Below are 27519 nucleotides of genomic sequence, written 5' to 3' on the forward strand. Positions count from 1 at the left end.
GTGAGGACACAGGGAGAAGACGGCGTCTCCAAGCCCAGGAGAGAGGCCTCAGGAGGCACCGGCCCTGTTAACACGTTCTTCTCAAAATTCTAGCCTCAAGAATTATAAAACAATAAATCAGTGTTGTTTAATCCACACTGTCTATGCTACTTTGTTATGGCAGCACTAACTAACCAACCTACAACACAGACATCTTCAGAGATCACACCTGATTCAGTAACCTGGAACTATCATTAAGCCTGAGAATTAATAAACTAGCAGACTGCATCCCAAACCTGCTAGGAAAGGTAGCCCTTTTAAAAAGCCCCAAATGAAGTATTTCGAAGCACTTGCTTGTGGGAGCTTGCCTGAGGTGCTTCTCCTTACAAAGATGTTGATTAATGGAAGAAAACGCAGCAATGAGAGATTGAGGAAGGTGGGGGTAGGGATGAAAGAAGAAACAGAAGATACTGAGGTGCATCTGTGCATTCAACATCTCAGCACAAGTTACAAATACAGTTTGGAGAGATACGCACTGATAATGAAAGAACGCTTTCACCTAAAGATGGGACGGGTGGGGTATGAGGCAAGATTTGGAACTAAGGGCTTTGGGATTTTTGTTTGTTTGTTTTTCAGACAGAGTTTTGCTCTTGTTGCCCAGGCTGGAGTGCAACAGTGCAATCTCGGCTCACTGCAACCTCCGCCTCCTGGGTGCAAGCGATTCTCCTGCCTCAGCCTCCCAAGTAGTTGGGATTACAGGTGCCTACCACCATGCCCAGCTAATTTTTGTATTTTTAGTAGAGATGGGGCTTTACCATGTTGGCCAGGCTGGTCTCGAACTCCTGACCTCAGGCGATCCACCCGCCTCGGCCTCCAAAAGTGCTGGGATTACAGGCATCAGCCACCGTGCCCGGTCTGTTTGTTTTTGAAACAGGTTCTTCTTCTGTCTGCCAGGCTGGAGTGCAGTGGTGCAGTCAAGGCTCATGCAGCCTCAACTTCCCAGGCTCCAGCAATCCTCCCACCTCAGCCTCCCAAGTAGCTAGGACTACAGGTGCATGCCACCACGCCTGGCTAATTTTTATTACTGTTATTTGTAGAGACAGGGTCTCACTGTGTTGCCCAGGCTGGTCTTGAACTCAGGGCTCCAGCAATCCTCCCGCCTCGTCCTCCCAAAGTGCTGGGATTACAAACGTGAGCCACTGTACCTGACCTGGGCTTTGTTTTTGGAGAGGACTCAGAAGACCCCAGCATGCCTGTGTTCCCATGAGCACATGAGCCTTCACCAGTAGAAGACACCCAGTAGAATCAGGAGCATAAAGGTCCTCAACCATGACCAGGACCCATGCCAGTTTTGTCTCATCTGATCATGATGCTATCACAGACGCTCGCCTGCAAGCTCATTCAAATGAGCTGCACCCTGCTGGTGTACAAAGAAAACAAAACGATGCCCAGGAAACCTTCCCTGAGGACAGGGAAGGATGCTCAAGGTCGACCGGATGCTCTTGTCTGCTAGCACAGGCCATTCCACCAAAACAATGTAGAATGAAGGCAAGGACGTGGGAGACAGCTTGCAATGACACAGAGATTAATGCTAAGAAAAATCACAGGCTGGGCATGGCGGCTCAATGCCTGTCATTCCAGCACTTTGGGAAGCCAAGGCAGGAGGATCACTTGAGGCCAGATGTTTAAAAGCAGCATGAGCAACACAGCAAGATCCCGTCTCTACAATAAAAGAATCAGCCAGGCATGGTGGCGTCCCAGCAATTCGGGAGGCTGAGGTGGGAAGATCATTTGAGCCCAGGAATTGGAGGCTGCAATGAGCCATGATCACAACATCACTGTACTCCAACCTGGGTGACAGAGCAAGACCCCATTTCTAAAAGGAAGAAAAAAATAGACACATGCTACTGTGAATTTTAAATGAACATTTATTTGACTAACACAATGTTTTTATGTATTAGCAAAAATATGGGCCTCTTATAAAAAAGGCTCTTACCTAATGCACTTTTAAATTTGCAGATTCTGCAATGATGCTGGAGTTGGGGGACTAATGACCCACAAATACAGGTTGCAGGAATGCCTTCCTCTCTCCACCTTGCTGCTGGCTTCCTGCCCCTTAGCAGCTGGGTGGCTGAAGGGAGCTCAGGAAGCTCAGGGTTAGAAATTTCTTTTGTTTTTTTTCCTTCAGTTACTGAAGGCTGCGCACCTGTATCCCACCTCTCCATTCACTTCTTACAGCTCAGCAAGTTCAAAATGTGTGGTCTTGAGGCATAAAGGGAAGAAGCAGGGAGAGTATATGAGGAAGGAGAAGTATTTTGTTGGAGTGGTTTTTTTTTGTTTGTTTGTTTTTTGAGACAGTCTTGCTCTGTCGCCCAGGCTTGGAGTGCAATGGCACGATCTTGGCTCACTGCAACCTCCGCCTCCTGAGTTCAAGTGATTCTCCCGCCTCAGCCTCCTGAGTAGCTGGGATTACAGGCGCATGCCACCATGACTGGCTAATTTTGGTATGTAGTGGCTATTTTCTAGAGCAATCTGTTAGAGTTCTAAAAGACCTAGCACATACCCACATTCCTTCCATCTTATCGCTGTTATCTCGAGTCATTTTCTCCTCGCTAAATGCCCTATTTTTCTGCTTTGCACCATTATTGGTTGGGCAAGAATGTTCCTCTCATAAATATTTCATGATTAAGTGCATGGCATCTCAAATGCACGACAGTCAAACTGTGCTTCTGTGGATGACCTTAGAAGACAACCATGATTTCACTGTTCTGGTGGGGAAATATTTTCCAAGGTCCAAATACTATCGTATTAGTGAACTTTTACAATAAACTTCTGTGTCAGCTGGTGACTTTCTAAATTTCTTCAGGGCGCAAGGTGGAAGGAAAATTTAGCTACAACTGACCAGCCAAGGTGTGATACTGAACATTTGGGGGGTAACACTGAGCTCTTGAAAATACCATAAATGGTCAAAGCAATAGCAAGACCACTGTCTACAACTGTTAATTTGGTTGAAGAGAATATACATGGCTCTATTTCCCTATGGCTCAAATATGTAAGAAAAAGATGGATGCATGCCTACACACACACACACACACACACACACTCTCTCTCTCTCTCTCTATCAATTAGTTTGCAACACATTCTTTGGATATATCCTGTATCCTCCCCCATCTACCCCACTCTGGGATAATAATCTGCACAGATCCTGTTAAGAATAATGCATCACCTTGTCACAATGTAGCAGCAGGTCACCTTTCAGGAGCATCAGAGATAATTAACCGTGGTGGGAGATTAGAAGGATTCGGGTAGGTTAGAAGCAAGGAATGAAAGAACTTTGAGGATTACACAGGCATGTAGAATATGCAAGCACTGACAATACAAAGATCTCAGGTTCGGTCACCTGGCTTGCAGGGGAAGTTGCAATTTCAACTATGGGTAGGATGATCTGTAGAGGAAGAGAGTTAGGGCTTTGTATCAAACGAGAAGAGGAGGGAAGGGAAGAGGAAAGGACGGGAGGGGAGAAGTGGGGTGAGGAGGAGGGAAAGCAGGGGAGAAAAAGTTACTGCGTGAATAGGGAAAACTACTGAGATGTGTAAGGTTGTATGAAAATACATCTGTTCCACAAGTGTCTCAGTAAAATCAACATCAACAAACCACAAGGCTTAATAAAGTCACCTAATCAGTATATATGAAACGGACACATCATTTTACCTATACACTAATGCAGGATCACCCTTCAGCATCTTTAAGAAGTAACAGTTTACAAAGAGAGTAGCAAGTAAAAACATATTCCTTTAAGAAAAAGAAAAATCTAGATAACTGGGATTCTCTTGCCCTTCCCCAAATCAATAAGATTAAGTAAATATTATAAGAAAAAAGAAGTTCTCTGACACATCCTTCCTTCAAATCTTTTATCAGTAAGACTTTGCAGGCGAGTGTGGTGGCTCACACCTGTAATCCCAGCACTTTGGGAGACTGAGGCAGGAGGATCACTTGAGACCAAGAGTTTGAGACTAGCCTGGGCAACATAGGGAGACTCTGTCTCTACAAAAAATAAAAAGATTAGCCAGGTGTGGTTGTGCAGGCCTGTAGTCCCAGGTACTTAACAGGCTGAGGCGGGAGAACAGCCTGAGCCCAGGAGTTGAAGCTATGACTGAACCTCTGCACTCCAGCCTCAGTGACAGAGCCAGACCCTAGCTGGGAAAAAAAAAAAAAAAAAAAAGACTTTGCTTACGTGGACAGAATTTGTACAGAGCTGGGTATCACTAAAGATAAGGAACAAAAGGTTCAAAGAGATACTGACTCGTCGAGTTTAGTGACCACAGGTGATTTCAAATCTGCATTTAGAAAATTAGAAACCAATGCATCGGTTCAGTGATTCCAGTTAACTGCGGGACTCTGCCCCGACATCAAGTCTATAAAAGTTCAAAAGCGATAGAAGATAAGAGGGTTTATCACAATGGATATGAGAAGCATGTTCAAGATCTAACCCTTACTGTACGTACTAGCCTAGGAATCAATGAATTCATCAACACATTAATCAGTAACTCACCAGCCACATTCTTTATTGGTTTCCAGATGTTTTGGACAAGGGCCCCTTATGTGCCAAGCAATGTTCTCAGTACATAGTATCAGGAACGGCAGATCTTGTGACTGTCATGAGCTTTGCAGGCTTGATGGGGAACAGACATTACATAGTAAACTTGGAAGGATGGCTGGAAGGGGTCTTGCAAGACCAGGTAGAAGGTGGGGACAGGGAGGCAGGGGACATCTCTGTCCCGACAGCTGAAAGCCAAAGGAAGATTGGGGAGGGACATAAAAGAAAGCTGGAGGCCAGGTGCGGTGGCTCATGTCTGTAATTCTGGCACTTTGCGGGGCCAAGGTGGCAGATCGCTTGAGCCCAGGAGCTCAAGACCAGCCTAGGCAACAAAGCAAGATCACATCTCTACAAAAAAATTAAAAATTAGGGCCGGGCGCGGTGGCTCATGCCTGTAATCCCAGCACTTTGGGAGGCTGAGGTAGGTGGATCACGAGGTCAGGAGATCGAGACCATCCTGGCTAACATGATGAAACCCCATCTCTACTAAAAATACAAAGTATTAGCCGGGTGTGGTGGCGGGCGCCTGTAGTCCCAGCTACTTGAGGCAGGAGAATGGCGTGAACCTGGGAGGTGGAGCTTGCAGTGAGCCGAGATCACACCACTACACTCCAGCTTGGGGGACAGAGCGAGACTCCGTCTCAAAAAAAAAAAAAAAAAAAAAAAAAAAAAAAAAAAATTAAAAATTAGGTGGGCATGGTGATGTGCACCTGTACTCCTATCTACTTGAGAGACAGAGGTAGCAGAATCACTTGTGCCCAGGAGTTCAAGATCAGCCTGGGCAACATAGCAAGACCCCCAAAATTTAAAAATTAGCCAGGCTTGGTGGTGCAGGCCTATAGTCCCAGCTACCTGGGAGGCTGAGGGGGGAGGATAACTTGGGCCCAGGAGAATGAGGCTGCAGTGAACTATGATGGCACCACTGCACTCCATCCTGGGCAACAGAGAAAGGCCCTGTCTTTTAAAAAAAAAAAAAAAAAAAAAAAAAAAATTAGAGATGGGGTCTCACTAAGATGCCCAGGTTGGTCTCAAACTCCTGGCCTCAAGCAATCCTCTCACCTCAGCCTCTGACAGTGCTGAGATTACAGGCATGAGCCACTACGCCCTGCCTATTTTCACATCAGAAAGGTTTGGGCTGATACGGCAGGAAGGGGTGAGTTCAGCAGAGATCGGAGATCAATGGAGAGAAGGGGAGGGAATTTAGATAAGCTATGGCGGCTTCTGTGAAGACATCATCGATGTGGATGGGCTCTGGAGATGTGTTTTAGAATTGGAAAGGGGCAAGGCATGGTGGTGTGCACCTATAATCCCAGCTACTTAGGAGGCTGAGGCAGGAGAATCACTTGAAACTACAAGTTTGAGACCAGCCTGAGCAACACAGTGAGATCCTGTCCCTACAAAAAAAAAAAAATTCAATTAGCTGGACATAGTGGTGTGCACTTGTGGTCCCGGCTACTTGGGAGGCTGAGGTGGGAGGATCTCTTGAGCCCAAGAGGTCAAGGATGCAGTGAGCCACGATTGCACCATTGCACTCCAGCCTGGATGAGACAGCAAGACCACATCTCTTAAAAAAAAAAAAAAAAAAAAAAAAGGTTAAAAGGGCAGGACTCAGGATTACAGTGAATGCAGAATCAAAGAAAAGGAATAAAAAATGGTTCCTGGGTGAGCCCCAAGAGCTGGAAGGACCACTTATGAAATGGGGAAGTGCAAATGAGGAACTGACTGCAGCTGAGGGGCAAGGAGGAAGAGCAGGAACTCATTTTTGGTGAGAGGCATCTGAGCAGAAGGCTCAGAGAGTGGTCAAGTGGGCACACACGTGTAGCTTGGCAGGCTGAAGGCGTGGGCTGGCAGCAGCACTTGGGAATCTTGAGACCAGCAAAACAGCGAATGCAAATACAGAGCAAGAGGAATGAGAGGGCAGAGGGGCTCCTGTTTCCCACTGCGGGGTCCAAGGAAACGTCACCGGGAAGTACATGCCCACAGGCACACAGCCTTGCTCCTAGGGTCACATCCACCCTCCCATCCTCTGCAACTCTGCCTTGCACAGCTGAGCTCCTCTCGAGGAGAAGTGAGGTCACCTCCCCTGCTGCATGCACTGGAAGACCATCTCCGCACCAGCAGTGCATCCGCGGCCCCTTTCCTCCACTTCCACACCGACATCTGTTGTTTTCTTACTTTTTTGTTTTTTTCCTAGATAGGGTCTCACTCTGTTGTTGCACAGGCTGGAGTGCAGTGGTGCAATCATAGGTCAGTGCAGCCTTCAACTCCTGAGCTCAAGCAATTCTCCCACCTCAGCCTCCTGAAGAACTGTGATTGCAGGCATGCAACACCATCCCTTGCTATTTCTTTGAGCTTTTTGTAGAGACAGGGTCTCATTATGTTGCCCAGGCTGGTCTAAAACTCCTGAGCTCAAGCGATCCTCCTGCCTGGGTCTCTCAAAGTGCTGGGATTATAGGCGTGGGCCACCATGCCTGGATTTTTTTGAGTTTTTATAACAGCCATTCCAATAGATGACTGGATAAAGAAAATTTAGTAAATAAAAGCCACAGAAAATGTAGTATATCAACACCGCCATAAAAAATAAAATCATGTCTTTTGCAACGACAGGGATGGAACTAGAAAGCACTATCCTAAGTAAAATACTGAGACATAGAAAGTCCAATACCGCAGAGTCTCGCTCACAAGTGGGAGCGCAACAGTGGGTCCACATGCACATAGATATGGAAATAAGAGATACGGGGACTCCCAAAAGGGGAAGGCTGGGAAGGGGTTGAGGGCTAAGAAATTACCTATCGGGTAAAGTGTTCACTATTCGGGTAAGGTGTACACTAGAAGCCCAAAGCTCATCGCAACACAATACATCCATGTACCAAACCTCCACGTGTATCGCTGAATGTCTAAAAATTAACAACACAATAATAACACAACTTCTCCTCCTCAAAATACCCCAGAGGGATCTCCAAGAAAACAAGAGACAAAAATGATGCATACTCTAGTGGCATGAGGCCAAAACTGCATGGAGCGCGTGCGCGCGTGTGTGTGCATGCATATATGTGCGCGTGCATGTGTGTGTGCACGTGCACGTGTGTGCTTGTGTTGTGTGCATGCTTGTGTACTTTTAACACAAAGAAAAGTACAGAAGGATCCATACCAGGCTGTGAAATAGTTACCTGGCAATGAGGGAGGGTGAATGGAAGAAAGGAAAACTTGAGGCAAGCCTCAAAAAAAAAAATACATAACTAAAAACACCACACAGGTGCCCTGTATCAGTGGGAAAGGCATCTAATTATAATACTAAAAATGTATTCGAGGGGCCAGGCATGGTAGCTCACGCCTGTAATCCCCGCACTTTGGGAGGCCCAGGCCGGTAGATCACCTGAGGTCAGGAATTCCAGATCAGCCCGGTCAACAAGGTGAAAGCCCATATTTACTAAAAATACAACATTAGCTGGGGGTGCTGGTGCATGCCTGTAATCCCAGCTACTCAGGAGGGTGAGGTGGAAGAATCGCTTGAACCCAGGAGGCAGAGGTTGCAGTGACCCAAGATCACACCACTGCACTCCAGCCTGGGTGACAGAGCGAGACTCCATCTCAAAAAAATAATAATAATAAATTAAAACAATGTATTCAAGCAGCTGAAAGCAGGCACTGGAACAGATACTTGCCGAACCTTGTTCATAGCAGCATTATTCACTACAGCCAAGAGGTAGAAGGCACTCCAGTGTCCATGGATGAATGAATGGGTAAACACAACACGCTGTATCCTCTATACGATGGAATAGTACTCGGGCTTAGGGAGGAGGGAAATTCCTTTCTACAGGACGGGGGAATCTGAAGGACATTACAGTAACTGAAAGAAGCCAGTCACGAAAGGACAAATGCCGTATGATTCTGCCCATATAAGGTTCCTAGAATCACCAAATTCACAGAGCAGAGAGTACGAGCGAGGTTGCCAGGGCAGGGCTGGAGGGAAGGGCAATAGGGCGTATTTCACGAGGACAGAGTTTCAGTTGGGGAAGATGAAAAGGAGTTCTGGAGATGGATGGGGATGGGGATGGGGATGGGGATAGGGATGGGGATGGGGTGGCGGTTGCACAGAAACATAAATGTGCTCCATGCCACTAAATTGTGTTTTGTTTTTTGTTTTGAAACAGAGTCTTACTCTATTGCGCAGGATAGAGTGCAGTGACACAATCTCAGCTTACTGCAATCTCCACCTCCCGGGTTGAAGTGATCCTCCTGCTTCAGCCTCCCGAGTAGTGAACTGTACTTTTTTTTTTTTTTTTTTTTTTTTTGAGAGAGAGTCTCACTCTGTTGCCCAGGCTGGAGTGCAGTGGTGCAATCTTGGCCCACTGCAAACTCCGCCTCCCGGGTTCATGCCATTCTCCTGCCTCAGCCTCCCAAGTAGCTGGGACTACAGGCGCCTGCCACCATGCCCGGCTAATTTTTTTGTATTTTTAGTAGAGACGGAGTTTCACCGTGTTAGCCAGGATGGTCTCGATCTCCTGACCTCGTGATCCACCCGCCTCAGCCTCCCAAAGTGCTGGGATTACAGGTGTGAGCCACCACGCCCAGCCGTGAACTGTACATTTTAAAAATGGTTAAAATGAGGCTGGGCATGGACGCTCATGCCTGTAATCTCAGCACTTTGAGAGGCCAAGGCAGGAGGATTGAGTGAGGTAGGGAGTTTGAGAACAGCCTGGGCAACAAAGCAAGATCACATGTCTGCCAAAAATTAAAATATTAACTGGGCATGGTGGCATGTGCCTGTAGTCCCAGCTCAACTTGGGAGCCTGAGGTAGGAGGACTGCCTGAGCCTGGTAGTTGGAGATCAGCCTGTGCAACACAGCAAGACCCTGTCTCTACCAAAAATTAAAAAATTAGCCAGGCGTGGTAGTGCGCACCTGTAGTCCCAGCTACTTGGGAGGCTGAGGCAGGAGGATCACCTGAGCCCAGGAGATTGAGGCTGCAGTGGGCCATGATTGCACCAGCACACTGCAGCCTGGGCAACAGAGCAAGACCTTATTTCTTTAAAAAAAAAAAAAAAAGGAAGTTAAAATGGTAAACCGTTACGTGATATATGTTAACAAAATAAAAAAATTAAATTTTAAAGAATGTCTTCCAGCATAGAGAGCAATCTATGAATCTACCAATGGGGGAAAAAGTCAACATGAAGAAAGAGTCAATGTCGTCCCCTCCCCTCCTCTCCAGTGACCTCGGCTGAGCAGCTCTGTCCTCATCTTTAGCTGAGAGCAGCAATTGTCCATCCGCGAAGCTGATCTGCTGTCTTTTACTTGCAGGGTCTGCAGGGATGGCTTCTCCTCGAAGGGATTTTTTTGCTTTTGTTTTTGTTTTTATGAACAGGCAAATCAGCCTCAATAATTTGGAGATGGCTAACGTAGAAGTTGGTCCTCCTCTCTCCAGAGGCTGCCATAAAGCTGGGCTTTTGTGGTGAGAAGAAGAAAATGAGCCATCATCATCCCATCTCCTCCAACATCTCTCTACGCCACGCGAGGCTCCGGAACGGCTCTATTTTCCGACCTGGCTGCACTGCAACTAGCCCTTAACCAAGGTGACCTAGCAGCCCTTGGTGGCTCCATCCACCTGTGGCTTCCTCCCTCCAAGGACCCTGCCTCAGGCTCTCTTCTGAGACAGTTGCTGCAGATGTTTTGCCCTCAAAGTTTCCCAAATTGGAATGCACTCTCTCTCCTTGGATTTTCTCACTGTCCAGCAGCCCAAATGCACAGCTGAGCCAGAGCCGGTCCTTCCTCATACCCCAGTCCCCATGGCAGTCTCCTACACATCTAAGCTCACTGCATTCCTGTGTCCACCTCCTGGCTGAACTCAGATTTGAGTTTCTCCCCATGTCCCTCCTGCCCCGTAGCGACCCATGGCTTCCGTGTCACTCCCTGTCTAGAATGATTTTCCACCACCCACCCCTTTCAGCCAATAAACCCCTACTCCTCCTGCAAAATTCTCCTTAGGTGTCCACTGCATCTTCACCCCCTACCTCTTGCCCTCCAAAGCTGGTAAGGCCCCTTTTCCACGTATCACTGGGACTCTTCTCACCCTACGCAGTTCTCCTCAGACCAAGGCACTGGAAGGCTTGGCATCAAACAGAAAACTCTATTCAGAAGACACAATTGCATTCTCTTGCAAGAATTTAAACCTCCCTTTTCATACATAGAAAAAGGGAATAAAGGTAAAAAATAATAAAAAAGAAAAATATAGATAATAAAATAAGCCTCCCTTTTTGAAGCATCTGCTTTGCCCCAAATACTAAACATGCAATGTATCATTTTTGGACAAAGAAGAGGAAGAGAAGACCCAGGAGATGCCTGCCTTCACTCTGGTCTCTGTGCTTTGCAGGCAGTGATGACAGAGCAAGAAGCACTATTTCTAGATTTTTGCTTTTAAAATTCAAATAGACAGCAAAATAAATAAATAAATAAAAGGAGAGAACATGGTGTTCTTTCTTCCTGAACTCTCAGGAAAACAAAGGAATGATTTTACTCCTATCCCCAACAAGTACCAATGACAGTGGGGACCACACTCAAGTCCGCAGACTTTAAAAAAAGATGTTTCCAAGAGATGCATCCACTCTCCCCGAAGAAGAGGTCCTGGCATGAACTCCTCTCCATGGAGAAACGAGCGGTCATCCAGGAACTAGAAGGATGTGGCCCGGAGTGGAGAGACCTCTTGCCTTCCAAGTTCTGTAGAAGAAGCTGGCTAAGCCCTGCAACCACAGACCAAACCCACTGGCTTGGCTCAGCTGCTGTGCCATAGATAATATGGCACTGGAAGCACTGTTTGGCCCATAAGCCAATCAATCATACAGAAGAGTGGGGCTGCAGGCTCAGGCGCTGGGGCAGAAAAGGGAGAAAGGGACTCCACACGCACAGGTAGTTATCTGTCTGTGCATCCGCTACAGTGGGTGTCAACGGGGCTGATTCCGCTCCCCGCAATAAACACTGGACAATGTCTGGAGACATCTTTGGCTGTCACACTGGAGTGGGGGTGCTAGAGGCATCTGGTGGGTGGAGCCCAGAGACACTGCTCAGCACCCTACAGTGCACAGGGCGGTCCCACCACAGAGAATCCTCCAGCCCCAAATGTCAGCAGTGCTGAGGTTGAGAAACTCTACTAATACGTTCTATCATCAATCTATCAATCAATCACCTATCTATCTCAATATCTATCAACCATCTACCATCTATAGCTACCAGCTATCTATCTATCAGCTATCATCTATAGCTATCATCTATCAATCACTTATCTCAATATCTATCAACCACCTATCATCTATAGCTATCATCTACCTCAATATCTGTCATCTATCAAATATCTGTCTCAATATTGATCTCCATCCATCCATCCATCCATCCATCTATCAACTATCTGTCACAGTGGTTCACAACTGGGGATAACTTTCTGTCCCCCCATAGGGGGAACTTAGCAATATCTAGAGACATCTTTAGATACTCGTCACAGACGGGATGGGTGCTCTTGGCATCTGCTGGGTGGAGTCCAGGGACGCTGCTCAACACCCTGCAGTGCACAGGATGCCCCACCAGAGTCCTCCATGATCCCGCCCCGTGTGTCAGCACTGCTGAGGTTGAGAAACTCTCTTTTAGCATGAGAGCTCTGCCTATATGCAATCGGTCATTAATCTATCAATCAATCACCTACCCACCTCAATATCATCTATCATCTATAGCTGTATATATTAGTATCTATTATCTATCACCTATCTTAATATCATCTATTAGCTACCCATCATCTATCTACTCACCTACCAATCACCCATCATTTACACCTATCTTAATATCTATTAGCTATCACCTATCCATCTCAACATACACCTACCTATCGTATCTATCATCTCTCTCTGTCGGTCATCTGTCTATCACAGTGGTTCACTAGTGGAGAAAACTTTGCCCTCCCTCCCTGAAGGAACACTTGGTTATGTATGGAGACATTTCTGCTTTTCATAACTGAGGTTGCTGCTCCTGGCCCGTGGTGGGTGGAGCCCAGGGACACTCCGCAACACCCTGAGGTGTGCAGGATGGCCCCACCCCACAGACTCCTGCAGCCATAAATGTGAGGCAGCTCCACTGAAAGTCCTTGTTTTATACTTTCATCAAGAAGTCCAAGGCCTAAAACTGCCAGTATGGGAAGCAGATGTTGAGCAAGGCAACTTACATTTAGAAGAGAAGCTGCACAGCTGGGAGGATGAAATTCATTCTTCACAGAGGATCTAGGATTCTCCTCTAAGACATGCTCCTCAGCATGCAACGCTGGACACCCTCCAGCATCTTATCCATGGGGCTGGCCAGACCCAGCGTGCTCTCTCGTGTTATGTACAGGGAATGCCAAGTGTCTGAATGCACTGGATGAACTTTAATCCAGTTCTTAAAGCCACTTGGTCCCTAAAGTGTTAATGCACAGAAAAAGCAAAATGCTGTAGCAGGTTATCATAATACTGCAGGGCACTGAAAGATCAATTCTCAGCAAGTCACTAGGGAGGTCTCATGGGCTAAGTTACATCACCCCCTCCAAGTCCACATTGTTTTTCAGATTCTTTTTTGAGACAGGGTCTTGCTCTGTCCCCCAGGCTGGAGTGCAGTGGCACAATCTTGGCTCCCTACAGTCTCCACCTCCCAGGTTCAAGAGATCCCCCACCTCAGCCTCCTGAGTAGCAAGAACTACAGGCACCCCCACCACACCCAGCTAATTTTGTACTTTTTGTAGAGACAGGGTCTTGCCATGTTGCCCAGGCTGTTCTCAAACTCCTGGGCGCAAGGGACACTCCCACCTCAGCTTCCTAAAATGCTGGGATTATAAATGTGAGTCAACATGCCCAAGTGGCAAACTCAGTTTCTGTAATTTTTTGGGAAAAGTTACCTGTAAATTGCTATCACCATTAAGTCTTTAAAGGCTCATTGTTGACAATCACTTCCCTAGATCCAAAACTTTTCACGAGAGCCGTGGACTTCAGGGCTTGCCTTGTTTTCTGCATTATTTCAAAATCAAAGAAATGTATTTATTTATTTATTTTTATTTTTTATTTTTTTTTTTAGATAAAGTCTTGCTCTGTCACCCAGGCTGGAGTGTAGTGGCATGATCTTGGCTCACTGCAAGCTCTGCCTCCCAGGCTCAAGAGATTCTAGTGCCCCAGCCTCCCAAGTAGCTGGGTTACAGACGTGCACCACCACGCCCAGCTAATTTTTGTATTTGTAGTAGAGACAGGGTTTCCCCATATTGGCCAGGCTAGAATTTTCTTTTTAATTTTTTTTCTTAAGAGACGAGATCTCACTATTTTGCCCAGGCTGCTCCGGAACTCCTGGTCTCAAGTGATCCTCCCGCCTTGGCCTCCAAAAACGCAGGAATTACAGGTGTGAGCCACTGAGCTCGGCCCCAAATCAGAGAATTCTGAAATGAGCTCCTGCCATGTCTTCCCAAAACACTGAATAAAATCCTCCTGAGAATAATATCAAAAGTGGCCTTAAATTCCGTGTAGACTTTAAATGAGGAAAAATTCATGCTTTTTGGCAACACCACCAGGCGGACCTGACATACAAATAACAGCTCACATTCGACTGTAACCAGCACTCAGAGGAGCCGGTGAGCTGTATGGGCAAAGGACAACCCATGAAGCATCCAAAATGTCCTCTTCAAAAGCTGTCATGGTGCAGAGAAATTTCATTCCTTAAAAGTTAGAAATAGGCCAGGCATGGTGGCTCGCATCTGTAATCTCAGCATGTTGGGAGGCAGAGGTGGCAAGATCATTTGAGCCCAGGAGTTTGAGACCAGCCTGGGCAGCAAAGTAAGATCCCATCTCTACAGAAAATTTTAAAATGAGGTAGGTGTGGTGGTGCACACCTGTAATCCCAGCATGCCAGGAGGCCAAGGCAAGTGGATTGCTTGAGCCTAAAGTTCAAGACCAGCCTGGGCAACATAGCAAGACCCTGTTCATCGAAAAAAAACAAAAACATTATCTTCACCAAAGAGGTTGTGAAAAATATATACATATGTTTTTTAAAAATTAAAAATAAATAAAAACATTAGCACGGTGTAGTGGTGGGTGCCTGTAGTCCCGGCTACTCTGGAGGCTGAGGCAGGAGGATGGCTTAAGCCCGGGAGGTTGGGGCTGCAGTGAGCCGTGATTGCACCGCTGCATTCCAAGATGGGCCACAGAGCAAAACCCGTCTCTAAATGTAAATCTATATATATATACTTTTTTATATAAAAGATAAAAATAAACCAGCATAGGTAACTTCGGATAGAATTTCTAAAGTCTCTAGGGCTTTCTATAAGACTTAAGAAATATAAACGACTTTGTTCCTTAATTGAAAGCAGGGAATATCAAAATCAGAATCCATGTCCCACAGGAATCCACCTTATCTGCCAAGGAAAACAGTCTTGAGCTATCCTGGCTTGAAGAAAGGAGAACTATCTAACTAAAGCTCTGTTCTGCAAGCTCCTCCCTATTTTTTAACTTGCGGGAGCTCAAGAATTCCATCCTGGGGAATTCTCTCACTTGTATACTCCGGCCACTCCCATGTCCATGCGGTGCTTCTGTGGGATTTTAGGTTTCTAAACTGTAGAGTACTCAGGAGCCCATCGTCTCGGCTGCTCTCCTGCTCCAGGAGGCGCAGGGGCTGTGAGTTCCTGAGGGCTATCATTAACAAAGTACCACAAACTGGGGGTTGGGGCGGGGGGACGCGGCAGACAACAGACATGCCTTCTCAGTCCAGGTGCAGTGGCTGACACCTGCAATCCCAGCACTTTGGGAGGCTGAGGCCGGGGGATTGCTTCAGGCCAGGAGTTTGAGACCAGCCTGGGCAACACAGCAAGACCTCATCCTACAAAAACTTTTAAAAGTTAGTCAGGCATGGTGGCATATACCTGTAGTCTCAGCTAGTTGGGAGGCGGTAGAGGCTGCAGTGGGCCATGATTGTGCCACTGAATTCCAGCCTGGGCAAGAAGGAGTGAGACCCAGTCAAGAAAGAAAGAGAAATGAAGAAAGGAAGAAAGGAAGGGAGGATGGGAGGGAAAGAGAGAAAGAGAGAGAAAAGGAAAGAGAGAAAGAAGAGAGGAGAGGAGAAGAGAGAGAAAGAGACAGAGAGAGAAGGGAGGGAGGAGGGAGGGAAGAAAAGAAAAAAAGAAGAGAAAAGAGAAAGAAAGAAGAGTGAAACCCCATCTCCACTAAAAATACAAAAGTGAGTTGGGCATTGTGGCGCATGCCTGTAGTTCCAGCTACTCGGGAGGCTGAGGCAGGAGAATCGCTGGAACTTGGGAGGCGGAGGCTGCAGTGAGCCGAGATTGTGCCACTGCACTTCAGCCTGGGTGACAGGGCAAGACTCTGTCTCAAAAAAAAAAAAAAAAAAGGACAAGGAAAGGAAGAAAGAAAGACAGGTATCCTCTCATGACTTTGCAGCCCCAGATCCAAAGTTCAGCACGATGGTGTTGGTGGGGTTGGTCCTTCTGCAGGCTCTGATGGAGAATCTGTCCCTGGCCTCTCTCCCAGGTTCTGGGAGTAGCCGGCAATCCTTGGGGTCCCCTGGCTTGGAGATGCACCATTCCTCCAACCTCTAACTCTATCCTCACAAGGTGTCCTCCTCTCGGTGTTCGGCCGTCTCTGTGTCTGCGTCTCCTTCCTTTTCTCGTAAGGACACCAGTCACACAAGGTTAAAAGCACACCGTACAGCAGCATCAGCCCATCCTACTCGCATTTCATTTGTAATTTTTTTGTTTTGTTTTTACAAACAGGGTCTTGAGTGCAGTGGTGCCATCACAGCTCAATGCAGCCTCGAGCTCCTGGCCTTAAGCAATCCTCTTGCCTCATCCTTCCCAGTAGCTGGGAGCACAGGTATGCACCACCACACCTGACTAATTGTTTAATTTTCTGTAGAAACTGAGTCTTGCTATGTTGCCCAGGCTGGTCTCAAACTCCTGGGCTCAAGTGGTCCTTCTACCTCAGCCTCCCAAAGTGCTACCGTTACAGGCATGAGCTACTGTGCCTGGCCACTTGCATTTTAATTACATCTGCAAAGACCCTATGTCCAAATAGCATTCCAATTCCATTCACAGGAGCCAGAGGTGAGGATTTCAACTATCTTTTCAGGAGGCACAATTCGACCATCAACAGGGTGGAATCCCCAGAACTGGAGCCCCTCACCCAAGCTTTCAGGCACACCCCACAATATCACGCTTAGGACACCTGCAAGCCACAGAAAGATGCAACGAAGCAAACGAGAAAGGGAAGGGTCCCACCCACAAGCCCAGCCTTCAAAAGAACTCTTTTGTTTTTTTTTTTGAGACAGAGTCTCACTCTTGTCGCCCAGGCTGGGGTGCAGTGGCACGATCTCGGCTCACTGCAACGTCAGCCTCCTGGATTCAAGCAATTCTCCTGCCTCTGCCTCCCGAGTAGCTGGGACTACAGGTGTGCACCACCACACCCGGCTAATTTTTGTATTTTTAGTAGAGACGGGGTTTCGCCATGTTGGCCAGGCTGGTCTGGAACTCCTGACCTCAGGTGATCCACCTGCCTCAGCCTCCCAAAGTGCTGGGATTACAGGTGTGAGCCACCGCGTGCATCCTCTGCATATGATTTTGTTCGGAGCTCAGGCAGCATTGGGTCTAGAGGAGAAGGCACTTGTTCCAGTACACACGAGGTGCTTCGAGAACATGATGGGAGGCACCCTGTGTCCCGGGGACAGCAGGTGAATGAGGGAAAACAGGTAGGTGTTTCTTAGATAGGGGAAGTGAAGGACAATGATGAGAGCAAAGAAGGAGGCCTGTCAAAGAAGGGTGGCCTGGGAGAACACCCGGAATGAGCGTGTGAACAGCACCTTCTACCTTCTCCTGCAGGGAGGTGGTGGCAGGAGGCCAGTCCATGAGGATACTGGTAGGAGGATGCTGCATTGCAGGGGCTTTATATGGGACACTTCAGGAGTTCCCTGAGGATGAAAGGAGAGAGGCAGGTCATTGCAGAGGTACCTGGGAGGACCAGTGAGGCTATAAAGTGAGGAATGTCTTCAAGGGGAGCAAGGCTGGGAGAGAAAGACCAGGTAGGAGGGAAGCCAGTACAGAAAATCAGGGCAGAGAGATGGGACCCAGATAAAGCAGAAGATGGATAGGTGGACAGGAGAGGCATGGTAGCAAGATAGCGGAGGGAAGACGTGGGAATTGGATGGAAGGCACCCATGGAGGGAAAGGAGAGACACGCAGGACATCCTCGTCTAAGGCACCTGGGTGGAAATGGAATTACCCTGCTGGAATGGTCTGAATATCTTGTGTCCTCCCAAATCCCTCTGTTGGATCCTCACCCCCAAGGTGATGGTGTTAGGTGGTGTGTCCTTTGGGAGGTCATGAGGGTGGAGTCTCATGAATGGGACGAGTGCCCTTATAGAAGGGACCCCAGAGAGATCCCTCACCCCTTCCACCATGTGAGGACACAGCGAAAAGGCGCCATCTATCAACCAGGACGCAGGTCCCCACCAGACACTGAATCCACCATGTCTTGATCTTGGACTTTCCAGCCTCCAGAACCATGAGGCAAATGTCTGTCATTTGTAAATTACCGAGTCTAAGATCCTTTGTTATAGCAGCCTGAATGGACTAACACACCTACCCTAGGACATAAGATCGTTGTGTACCATCAGCTGGAAGTGTGTGGGCTGCATCTAAATGGGATATCTCTCATCCACAGTCAACTAGAAACCCAACGAAACCTGAAGCCCAGCCCCATCCACGTGACTGTGGTCCCTTAAAAACCAACTTAACCAGTTCTGCCAAGAGCTACAGATGCAGAACCCAAGGAGGTGAGGAGACAAAGATTCTTGCATCCTTTTCCAGGCAGAGATACTTGGCTCACTCAGGAGAGGAGCAAGGGGCCTTGGGCATGGACTTCTGAACACAGAGCATTTCTTTTTGGACCTGGTCAGCCATGGAGGTCAGGAGCCCTGGAGGTATTCCAGCTCTGAGATCAGAGGCTGATAAGACCTGACAGGTGGAGACTGCTGTGGCCTAAGGCTTTGCATGCAGGCCATGGTCTCGGCCCACCCAGCTTCTTATAAGAGACACACAGGGGTCTAGGGAGAGTGTGTGGGGAGAGGCCTCAGGAGGGGACTCACAGCCTGATGAGGAACGGGTGGCTGACTTCCTTCAGGACAGACTTCTCATTGTGTACGTGCTGCTCCTGCTTCAGACGGATGACGTCGGGAATACTCATCACCTTGAGGGCGAAGAAATGCTTGGCTGTCTTCTCCTTCACCAGGTGCACCCGCCCGAACGTCCCAGTGCCTGGAGAGAGAAGAAATCGACAGAGGCCATTAAGTCTCCTGACAAAGGGAAAAACCACCGCAGCCATGCAATCAGTGGGGGGCTGCACCAGGACAGCAAACACAGACCCCAAGTGAAACTTTCAGAGACTTAATGTCATGGCACACGTGGGCTGATGGCATTTAGTGAGAGGCGCTCACCTGGAATTTCCCACTGAATACAGAAATTGCAGAGAGAGAGAGGGAGAGAGAGGGAGACAGAGAGAGACATCTGCCTCTGAATGGTTCCTCAATTTGGGGACAAACTGGCCATAATTTCTGCAGACCAGTCTTTGCAGAGAGCACGCCCACACACCCCACACACCCACATGGAGAAGCATTAGAGTAATAGTAAATGTAGTTATATAACACGCCTTTTTCTCTTCAGGCTCTCTGGTTTTATCTGAAATACAGACAGGGTGTAAAACACACAGCCCTCCTCAACACGGCTGTTTCCTTAACGCACATTAAGGCTTGCTCAAAGTACGGAGTCCGTATTCTACAATCTGCCATGGGTTGGGATGAAGTGCTATATAGGTGCCCACAAACAGAAAAAAAACAACAACAACTGCAACCACTACAAATATAAAAGAAAACCAACAGCTCTACTGTATTCTGCTGGGACATTTTCAATCCAAACACTCTCTTCTCCTCCTTCCCCTCCTCCATCTCTTCCTTCTCTTTTTTCTCTTCCTCAATCTTCTCCCCCTTCTCTTTCACCTCTTCCTTCTCCTCTACTTCCTTTTCTTTTCCACTTCTTCCTCCTCCTCCATCTCCTCCTCCTCTCCCTCCTCTTCCTCCCACTGGAGTGCATCTAAACAAAGAAATCTTATAGTCAATGAGATATAAAAGAAAATCAAAATCTCTAAACAAGCTTTGCTTGTTCCTCCTCCTCCTTTCTCCTCCTCCTTCTCCTCTTCTTCCTCTTCATCCTCCTCCTCTTCCTGTAACACACTGATCCTACAAGGTGTGCATGTGTTCACACACATATTGAAATATTCGCCACGTAGCATAAATGTTCTTGGGTTAATGGAACGAATGAGTTTACTCTGTCGCCCAAGCTGGAGTGCAGTGGCGCCATCACAGTTCACTGCAGCCTCTACCTCCTGGGCTCAAGCAATCTTCCCGCCTCAGCCTACCCGGTTACTTTTTGTACTTTTCGTAGAGAGGGGGTCACACTACGTTGCTCAGGCTAGCCTTGAACTCCTGGGCTCAAGCGATCCTCCTGCTTCGGCCTCCCAAAGTGCTGGGACTACAGGCATGAGCCACTGCAACTGATGCAGGATTTCTAGAGTATCCCTAAATTGCCTTTGATCTACTTTGATCCCAGCGTCAGCAGCCCCTTACTGACATGCATGTCATTCCTCAGCAATATTTTTAGACAGCCCATTCACAGCTGCAGACAGAGATGAGCAACTAAAACAAAACTGCCCTCCCGTATTATGTGATCACACCCACCCCAAACAGCAGAGGAGGCTTCTCAGAAACTGACATTCAGAGAAAGGATGGTTTGGAAGCGTATCCTTCTGAGGAACCAACATCTGTTGACGAGCAAATCTCACTAATCAATATTGATCCATTTACCTATCCATTCATTTGCTGATACTCCTGTGCCTGCTTTATGCTAGATTGCAAAACCCAAGAGAACCAGGATCTTCCAGACACCTGCACTCCCATGTTTATGGCAGCACTATTCACAACAGCCAAGACATGGAAACAACCTCAGTGTCCGTCCAAGGGCAAACGGATAAAGAAAACATGGTACATATACATGATGGAATACCATTCAGCCCTAAAAAAGAAGGAAACTCTGGCATTTGCAGCAACATGAATGGAACTGGAGGCCATTTTGTTCAGTGAAATAAGCTAGGCACAGAAAAACAAATATTAAATATCGCATGATCTCACTTATACAAGGAATCTGACATGGTTTGGCTGTGTCCCCACCCAAGTCTAATCTTGAATTGTGGCTCCCATAATCCCCACGTGTTGTGGGAGAGACCAGGTGGGAGGTAACTGAATCATGGGGGTGGGTTTTTACCATGCTGTTCTCCTGACAGTGAATAAGTCTCACGAGATCAGATGTTTTAATAAATGGGAGTTTCCCTGCTCACGCTCTCTTCTTGCCTGCTGCCATGTAAGACGTGACTTTGTTCCTCCTTTTACCTTCCGCCATGACTGTGGGAACCTCCGCAGCCATGTGGAACTGTGAGTCCATTAAACCTCTTCCCTTTATACATTAACCAGTCTCAGGTATGTCTTTATTAGCAGCGTGAGAATGGACTAATGCAGAATCTACAATAGTCAAACTCGTAGAAGCAGAGAGTAGAGAGGTAGTTATCAGAGGATAGGGCTTGAAGGGGAAGAGGAAATATATTTGTCAAAGGATACAAAGTTTTAGTTGAACAAGATAAATAAACCATGGAGATCCACCATACACCTAGTTCATATAGTTAACAATACTGAACTGATAGATGAAATTTTATATATAAATATCTCACATATACAATAGTGAAATTTATATATGAAAATTTGCTTAGAGGGTAGATCACATTATATTGCTTTGTCTTTTTTTTTTTTTTTTTTTTTTTTTTTGAGACAGGGTCTCTCTCTGTTGCCCAGGCTGAAGTGCAATGGCACAATCAATAGCTCACTGCAGCCTTGACCTGCCAGGCTCAAGTGATCCTCCCACCTCAGCCCAAATAGTTGGGACTACAGGCATGCACCACCAAGGGCGGATAATTTTTTAAATTGTGACTGGGTATTTTTGACTGATTTGAGAAGAAAAAAAAAAGACCACAACCATACAATGGATTTCCTTCCAAGAGTCTGGAATGCCATTGATTGCACATGGTAACATGAAAGGAAAAAATTGTACTTAAGCTACCAATTTTACTTAGAGTATTTGCTGTAAACTAAAATCCCCATGTTGTAAAATATATAAGCTAATGAATGATGAATTTACTAGCTTATAGGGCAGACTGGGAAGGGAGGAGGAGAAGTAACCTTTGCTTTTTAAGTGAAGTTTCCGATAATGAATATTTTATTATGGCAGAAATAGAAAGTGAACTACAAGATAAAAAGTGTAAGAAGTAAACAATGTCAATAGCTGACAGGTGTTAAATATTTCTTTAAAAAAAGAAGTAAACAAATAATGAAATAGTAACACATTTTTAAAGTATATTCTCAGTTAATTTGAAAATAAAATAGGTTTTATTACAGTACAACATGATGTGGACAAAATTAGGTGAAATCAGGTCAAAGACAGGAAGTGGGAGAAGGGCTTTGAGGGCTGTGAACTGATACAGTTTAGGTGTTTGACTATGGCCACTGATGTTTCAATTGGATAAAACACAATTAGGAATCGAGAACACTGGCATCCAACCCAAGCTTTGCCTGGGATCGGACCTATGAAATGGGCAACAGAGTAACCTTTTAGTCTCCTGTTGCTCTTCTTTCCAACAGAACATACAGAATACTGGGAAACATTCAATTCTTGCCACACCCTAAAATTCTAATAATGCAATGAATATGGTCCTTGACTTTTCTTCCTCTATCTGGTTCCTTCCTCCTTATTTATCTTTCTCTATCACTCACTCCAAGGAACCCATTCATTACTTGACTGTGTTTACCGCATAACATTCTGTCTTCTTAGTACTTGTATTTGACCCTCAACAGACAGAATTCTCCATGCCTACTTTAAGAACAACAGCTATGACTCGACAGATTTTTTACACTTCTGTGACTTCTTTAAAGCTTTCTCTGAGCTGTGTGCATTATAAACATACAAAACTCAAAACACGTTACTTATGCACTGCAGCGCATCTTTGCGCTACCCTGGGAGATATGGTCAGTCCCGCCAACGCCACAATCAGATTGCAGAAGTATGTCGGTCAACAACCTTATTCAAAGCAGACAGAAGTGGCATGCTGTCATGTTTAAGGTTTATCAGCTTGAGTGCACAGAAACAAAGGCAACATTTAACGGTGCTGGTAGATTTTTCCCTGCTTGGTGTTGGCAGGCTCTCCAGTACACATTCCCCAGTTATCATTATCCCACTTGAGTAGAAAATGTCTATTTTTAGCCTTCTCTGCAGCTAAGGGTGGCCATCTGACCCAGCTTTGCCTAATAAGACATAAAAAAAAAAGAGTCTTTTCAAGTGTTTCTAGGCAGGTCAGATCTTTCCTTCCCGATAAGGGAGATCTTGAAGGTAAGTGGTCCATTCCCCACCCTAGAGATCCCCTCCATCTCTCTCCGAGCTAAGCAGTAGTGTTACGCACGACGGAAATCTGATGTGGAGTTTATGTCTTTTCTTTTAATTTTAGATTCAGGGGGTCCATGTGCAGGTTCGTTACGTGGGTATATTGCATGATGCTGAGGTTTCGCCTTCTAATGATCCTGTTGCCCAAGTAGTAAACAGTTTCCAATAGAAGTTTTTCAGTCTTTTCCCCACTCCCTCCCTTCCCCTTTTTGGAATCCCCAGTGTTTACTGTTCCCATCTTTGTGTCCACGAAGTACTCAGTGTTTAGATCCCACTTATAAGTGAGAACATGCAATATCTGGCTCTCGATTTTTTGCATGACATTTGTTTAGGATAGTAGCCTCCAGCTGCATCCACGTTGCTGCAAAGGGCACAATTCTGTTCTTTTGCATGGCTGCAATGTGGAGATTACAGTCAAAGCTTTAAGGGGAAAGCTTAAGTATGGGTTCAACAATCCCTTACCCACAGTGGCTAAAGCTAAAGGCTCTGAATACTCAAAGTGTCTTCATCAACACACCTTGCCGCAAAACTGGACCTTGCCTAACGTGAGACTATTCAGGCTTGATCCTCCTTGGGGTGAATATCTACCTATTTCACTACAGAAAGATTCTTGTCTTGATAACAACATCCAGCCCAGACTCTGCTGAGGGTGTGGTATAATTAAAAAGGACATGCACCCATTCTCATCTCAAATTTAGAAAAATCCCCAGATTCCCAAATATACCTGATCTATACATTTCAGAGACTTAGAAGGACCATGACAATCTCGGGAAGGTGTGGCTACTTTTAAGGTGGGCGCACCCTTTTATAGCAGGTGCAACGCAGTGGGCTTTTCCTCCAACATTCAAACAGTTGTTTCTCCAGCCACGTGCCAGACGAGGAGGGTGGATCAGATTTATGGGCCATTCTGTGTGTGCAATTCTGATCTATAAACATTAATGCGGGGTGGACTCAGGTCTCCTCTCTCCCACTGGGGAACCTCCTGCTTTTTGAAAGCCTCTGACAGTGTGGCCACTCTCTCTGCATTCCCTCATCCATCTACCCCTCCTCCCCTACCCCATCCATCCTTCCCAAGCCCTTGTGTCCAACTTACACACAAACACATCCTGGCCTGTTGTTGTTGTTGTTGTTGTTGTTGTTGTTGTTACAGAGTCTCACTCTGTCGCCCAGGCTGGAGTGCAGTGGTGCAATCTCGGTTCACTGCAACCTCTGCCTCCTGGGTTCAAGCGGTTCTCCTGCCTCAGCCTCCAAAGTAGCTGGGATTACCAGTGCCCGCCACCACGCCTGGCTAATTTTTTATTTTTAGTAGTGACAGGGTTTCACCATGTTGGCCAGGCTGGTCTCAAACTCCTGACCTCAAGTGATCCACCCACCTCGGCCTCCCAAAGTGCTAGGAGTACAGGCATGAGCCACTGCACCTGGCCACATCCCAGCTTTCTGTCTGGAGGGATGGGAAGAAGGAGAGAGATGACCTCCACACTCCCAATAACGAGCGAACATCATAAACTTCAACTTTCCCAGAAAAATGCCATGGGCATCTTCTGAGCTCCATCCAAATACAGGCATGTGTAACTGTAAACATACACATACACATTACGGTCACCAAAAAATGAGAGCCTTTATCCCGAATGTTTAGACGACTCTGCAGAACTAACATACTAGGTGAATCACCATGACCATGGAAAATGCTGAAAGGTTCCCTTGTTAGTGAAGACTCACAACTGGCGGCTGGGGGGGTGGGGGGAATCTACAGCCAGGCACCGTAGCTCACAACTGTAATCCCAGCACTTTGGGAGGCCAAGGCAAGAGGATGTCTTGAGGCCAGGAGTTCTCGACCAGCTTGGGCAACACAGCGAGAGCCCCTTGTCTACAAAAACATAGAGATCTCATCCCTATTAAAAGAAATTAGCCAGGAGTCATGGTGCACTCCTGTAGTCCCAGCTACTGGGGAGGCTGAAGTGGGAGGACCGCTTGAGCCCAGGAGGTTGAGGCTGCAGTGAGCTATGGTTGCCACTGCACTGCAGTCTGGGCAACAGAGTGAAACCCTGTCTCCAAAAATAAATAAATAAAAAATAAATAAGGCCAGGCACAGTGGTGCACACCTGTAATCCCAGCACACTGGGAGGCTGAGGTCAGAGGACTGCTTGAGCCCAGGAATTTTGGACCAGCCTGGGCAACATGGTGAGACCCCTATCTCTACGAAAAAATACAAAAATTAGCCAGGCATGGTAGCGTGCACCTGGAGTCCCAACTGCTCAAGAGGCCGAGGCAGGAGGATTGCTTGAGCCCAGGAGGTTGAGACCAGCCAGGGCAACATAGTGAGACCCTGCCTCTATTTAGAAAATAAATAGGCCAGGCACAGTAGCTCACACCTGTAATCCCAGTGCTTTGGGAGGCCAAACATGGGAGGATCGCTTGAGCCCAGGAGTTTGAGATCAGCCTGGGCAACACAGTAAGACCCCAGCCTCTACTAAAAATACAAAAAAATTAGCCAGGCATGGTGGCAGGTACCTGTAATCCCAGCTACTCCAAAGGCACAAGAATGTCTTGAACCAGGGAGCAGGAGGTTGCAGAGAGCTGAGACTGTACCACTGCACTGTGGTCTGGGCAACAGAGGGAGATTTTGTCTCAAAAAAAAAATTTTAAACATAATAAATATATCTCTCTTGGTTCAAAAATCTAAAGAGAAATAAATAATTTTTTTAAATGTACAAAGTGAGGTATGAGAAAGAACAGAAAACACATTTCTCACTGTGAAAAGAGATGGCCTTTTCCTCTCTTCCTCAGGCCCAGCGAACCCTAAATCCCTCTTGCCTGTGACTGGAGGGAAGGAAGGAGGTGGCCAGCAGAGACAGAAGCGAAGACAGCAGGCCACCATGTTTACCATCACGAAGCCCATTCATAGTAAAGAAGTGCCCAGAAAGAGGAGAAACATGGATTTAAGTTTCTTTTGGTTATATTTTTAAATTTTGCTAGAACTCAAAACACTTTAGGAGATCTGTATGGAATAAACAAAGGGACCATGACATGGAATTTCACGCGTTCACAAAAGGGAAAAGAAACCAATCAACCCTGAGTACCTTCCCCTGGGGTCCGTGGGTATATGGGATGGGGTCAGGAGGGTGACAGGAGAAGGACCGTGTCTCACTGCAGCACATTCCTGGGAGTAGATTCACGGATGATCTCAGACACTACCAGCTGACACCATCTGAGCCCAGTTCTTCCTCTGTGCTGCAAGAGCAACACCGCGCAGCTAGCTCGGCCTTTCACAGGTCACCTAAATACAGCCAATCTCCCCTCTCCCCACTTTGTGTGGGTTGAATTGGGTGCCCTGGAAAAGATACGTTGACGTCCTAATCCTTCGTACCTGTGAATGGGACCTTATTTGGAAACAGGGTCTTTGCAGATGTAATTAAGATATACACAAAGGCTGGGCACAGTGGCCCACCACTGTAATCCCAGCACAGGAGTTTGAGACCAGCCTGGGCAACACAGCAAGACCTCAGCTCCACTTTTTTAAAAAACGAAATTTAAAAAAAGATATACATTAAGGTGAGGTCATCCTGAAGGCGGTCCAACATGAGTGGTGAACTAATAAGGAGACACAGACGCAGAGAAGGCCACGTGGGGAAAGAGTCAGAGAGTACAGTGATGCGGCCACAAGCCCAGGGACACTTGGAGCCCCCAGGAGCTGGGAGGGGCAGGAAGGAGCCTCCCCTAGAGCCTCCAGAGGGAGCGCAGCCCTGCGCATCTGCGCTTTAGATTTGTGGTCTCCAGGACTGTGAAACAATTAACTTCTGTTATTTTAAGGCACCCAGTCTGTGGTATCTGTTACCAAAGCAAATATGCCCAGGGGGTACAAATTCAACCACATAGTTCCAAATTTAGCCAAGTACATTCCCTAGCAATGCTGCGAGCTGAGAGTCAAAGGTATAACTCCACCGTCTCTGAGAGCCTGAGAGAGGCTTCCAGGTGGTCTGAACTGTGCAGACCTCAGCAAACAGCAACATCCCAGGAAGGAGAGGGGCTAAGCAGCTACTAATCCCTATTCCTACAAAGACAGCCAGACATGCCTGAGCCTTCCCAGGCCGATCACTAAGGAATGTCCACAACGCAGAGCCGCCTCAAACATGGGAGAAGACAGAAGTCTTCAAAGGAGCCGAGATGAAAAACCAAGTTCAAACTGTAAACTAGGCTGGGCAGGGTGGCTCACACTTGTAAGTCCAGCACTTTGGGAGGCCAAGATGGTGGGGTCACTTGAGGCCGGGAGTTCAAGATCCATCAGGGCAACATAGCGAGATGCTAGCTATAAAAATAAAAATAAAAAATTACCCAGGTATGAGGTGATGGTGCACAAC

The 27519-nt window shown here is 46.9% G+C and overlaps 1 protein-coding gene across 2 annotated transcripts in view; it reads right to left on the reverse strand.

Moving 5' to 3' along the window:
* PRKX (protein kinase cAMP-dependent X-linked catalytic subunit) overlaps nt 1-27519 on the reverse strand; it is a 110304-nt gene that overhangs the window by 52245 nt on the left and 30540 nt on the right. For both annotated transcript variants that reach the window (XM_055267609.2, XM_055267610.2), the window contains exon 2: nt 18715-18883. In XM_055267609.2, coding sequence (XP_055123584.1) covers nt 18715-18883 — 169 coding nt within the window. The remainder of the gene's footprint in view (nt 1-18714; nt 18884-27519) is intronic.

Source organism: Symphalangus syndactylus, chromosome X (assembly GCF_028878055.3).
Source record: "Symphalangus syndactylus isolate Jambi chromosome X, NHGRI_mSymSyn1-v2.1_pri, whole genome shotgun sequence".
NCBI lineage: Eukaryota > Metazoa > Chordata > Mammalia > Primates > Hylobatidae > Symphalangus > Symphalangus syndactylus.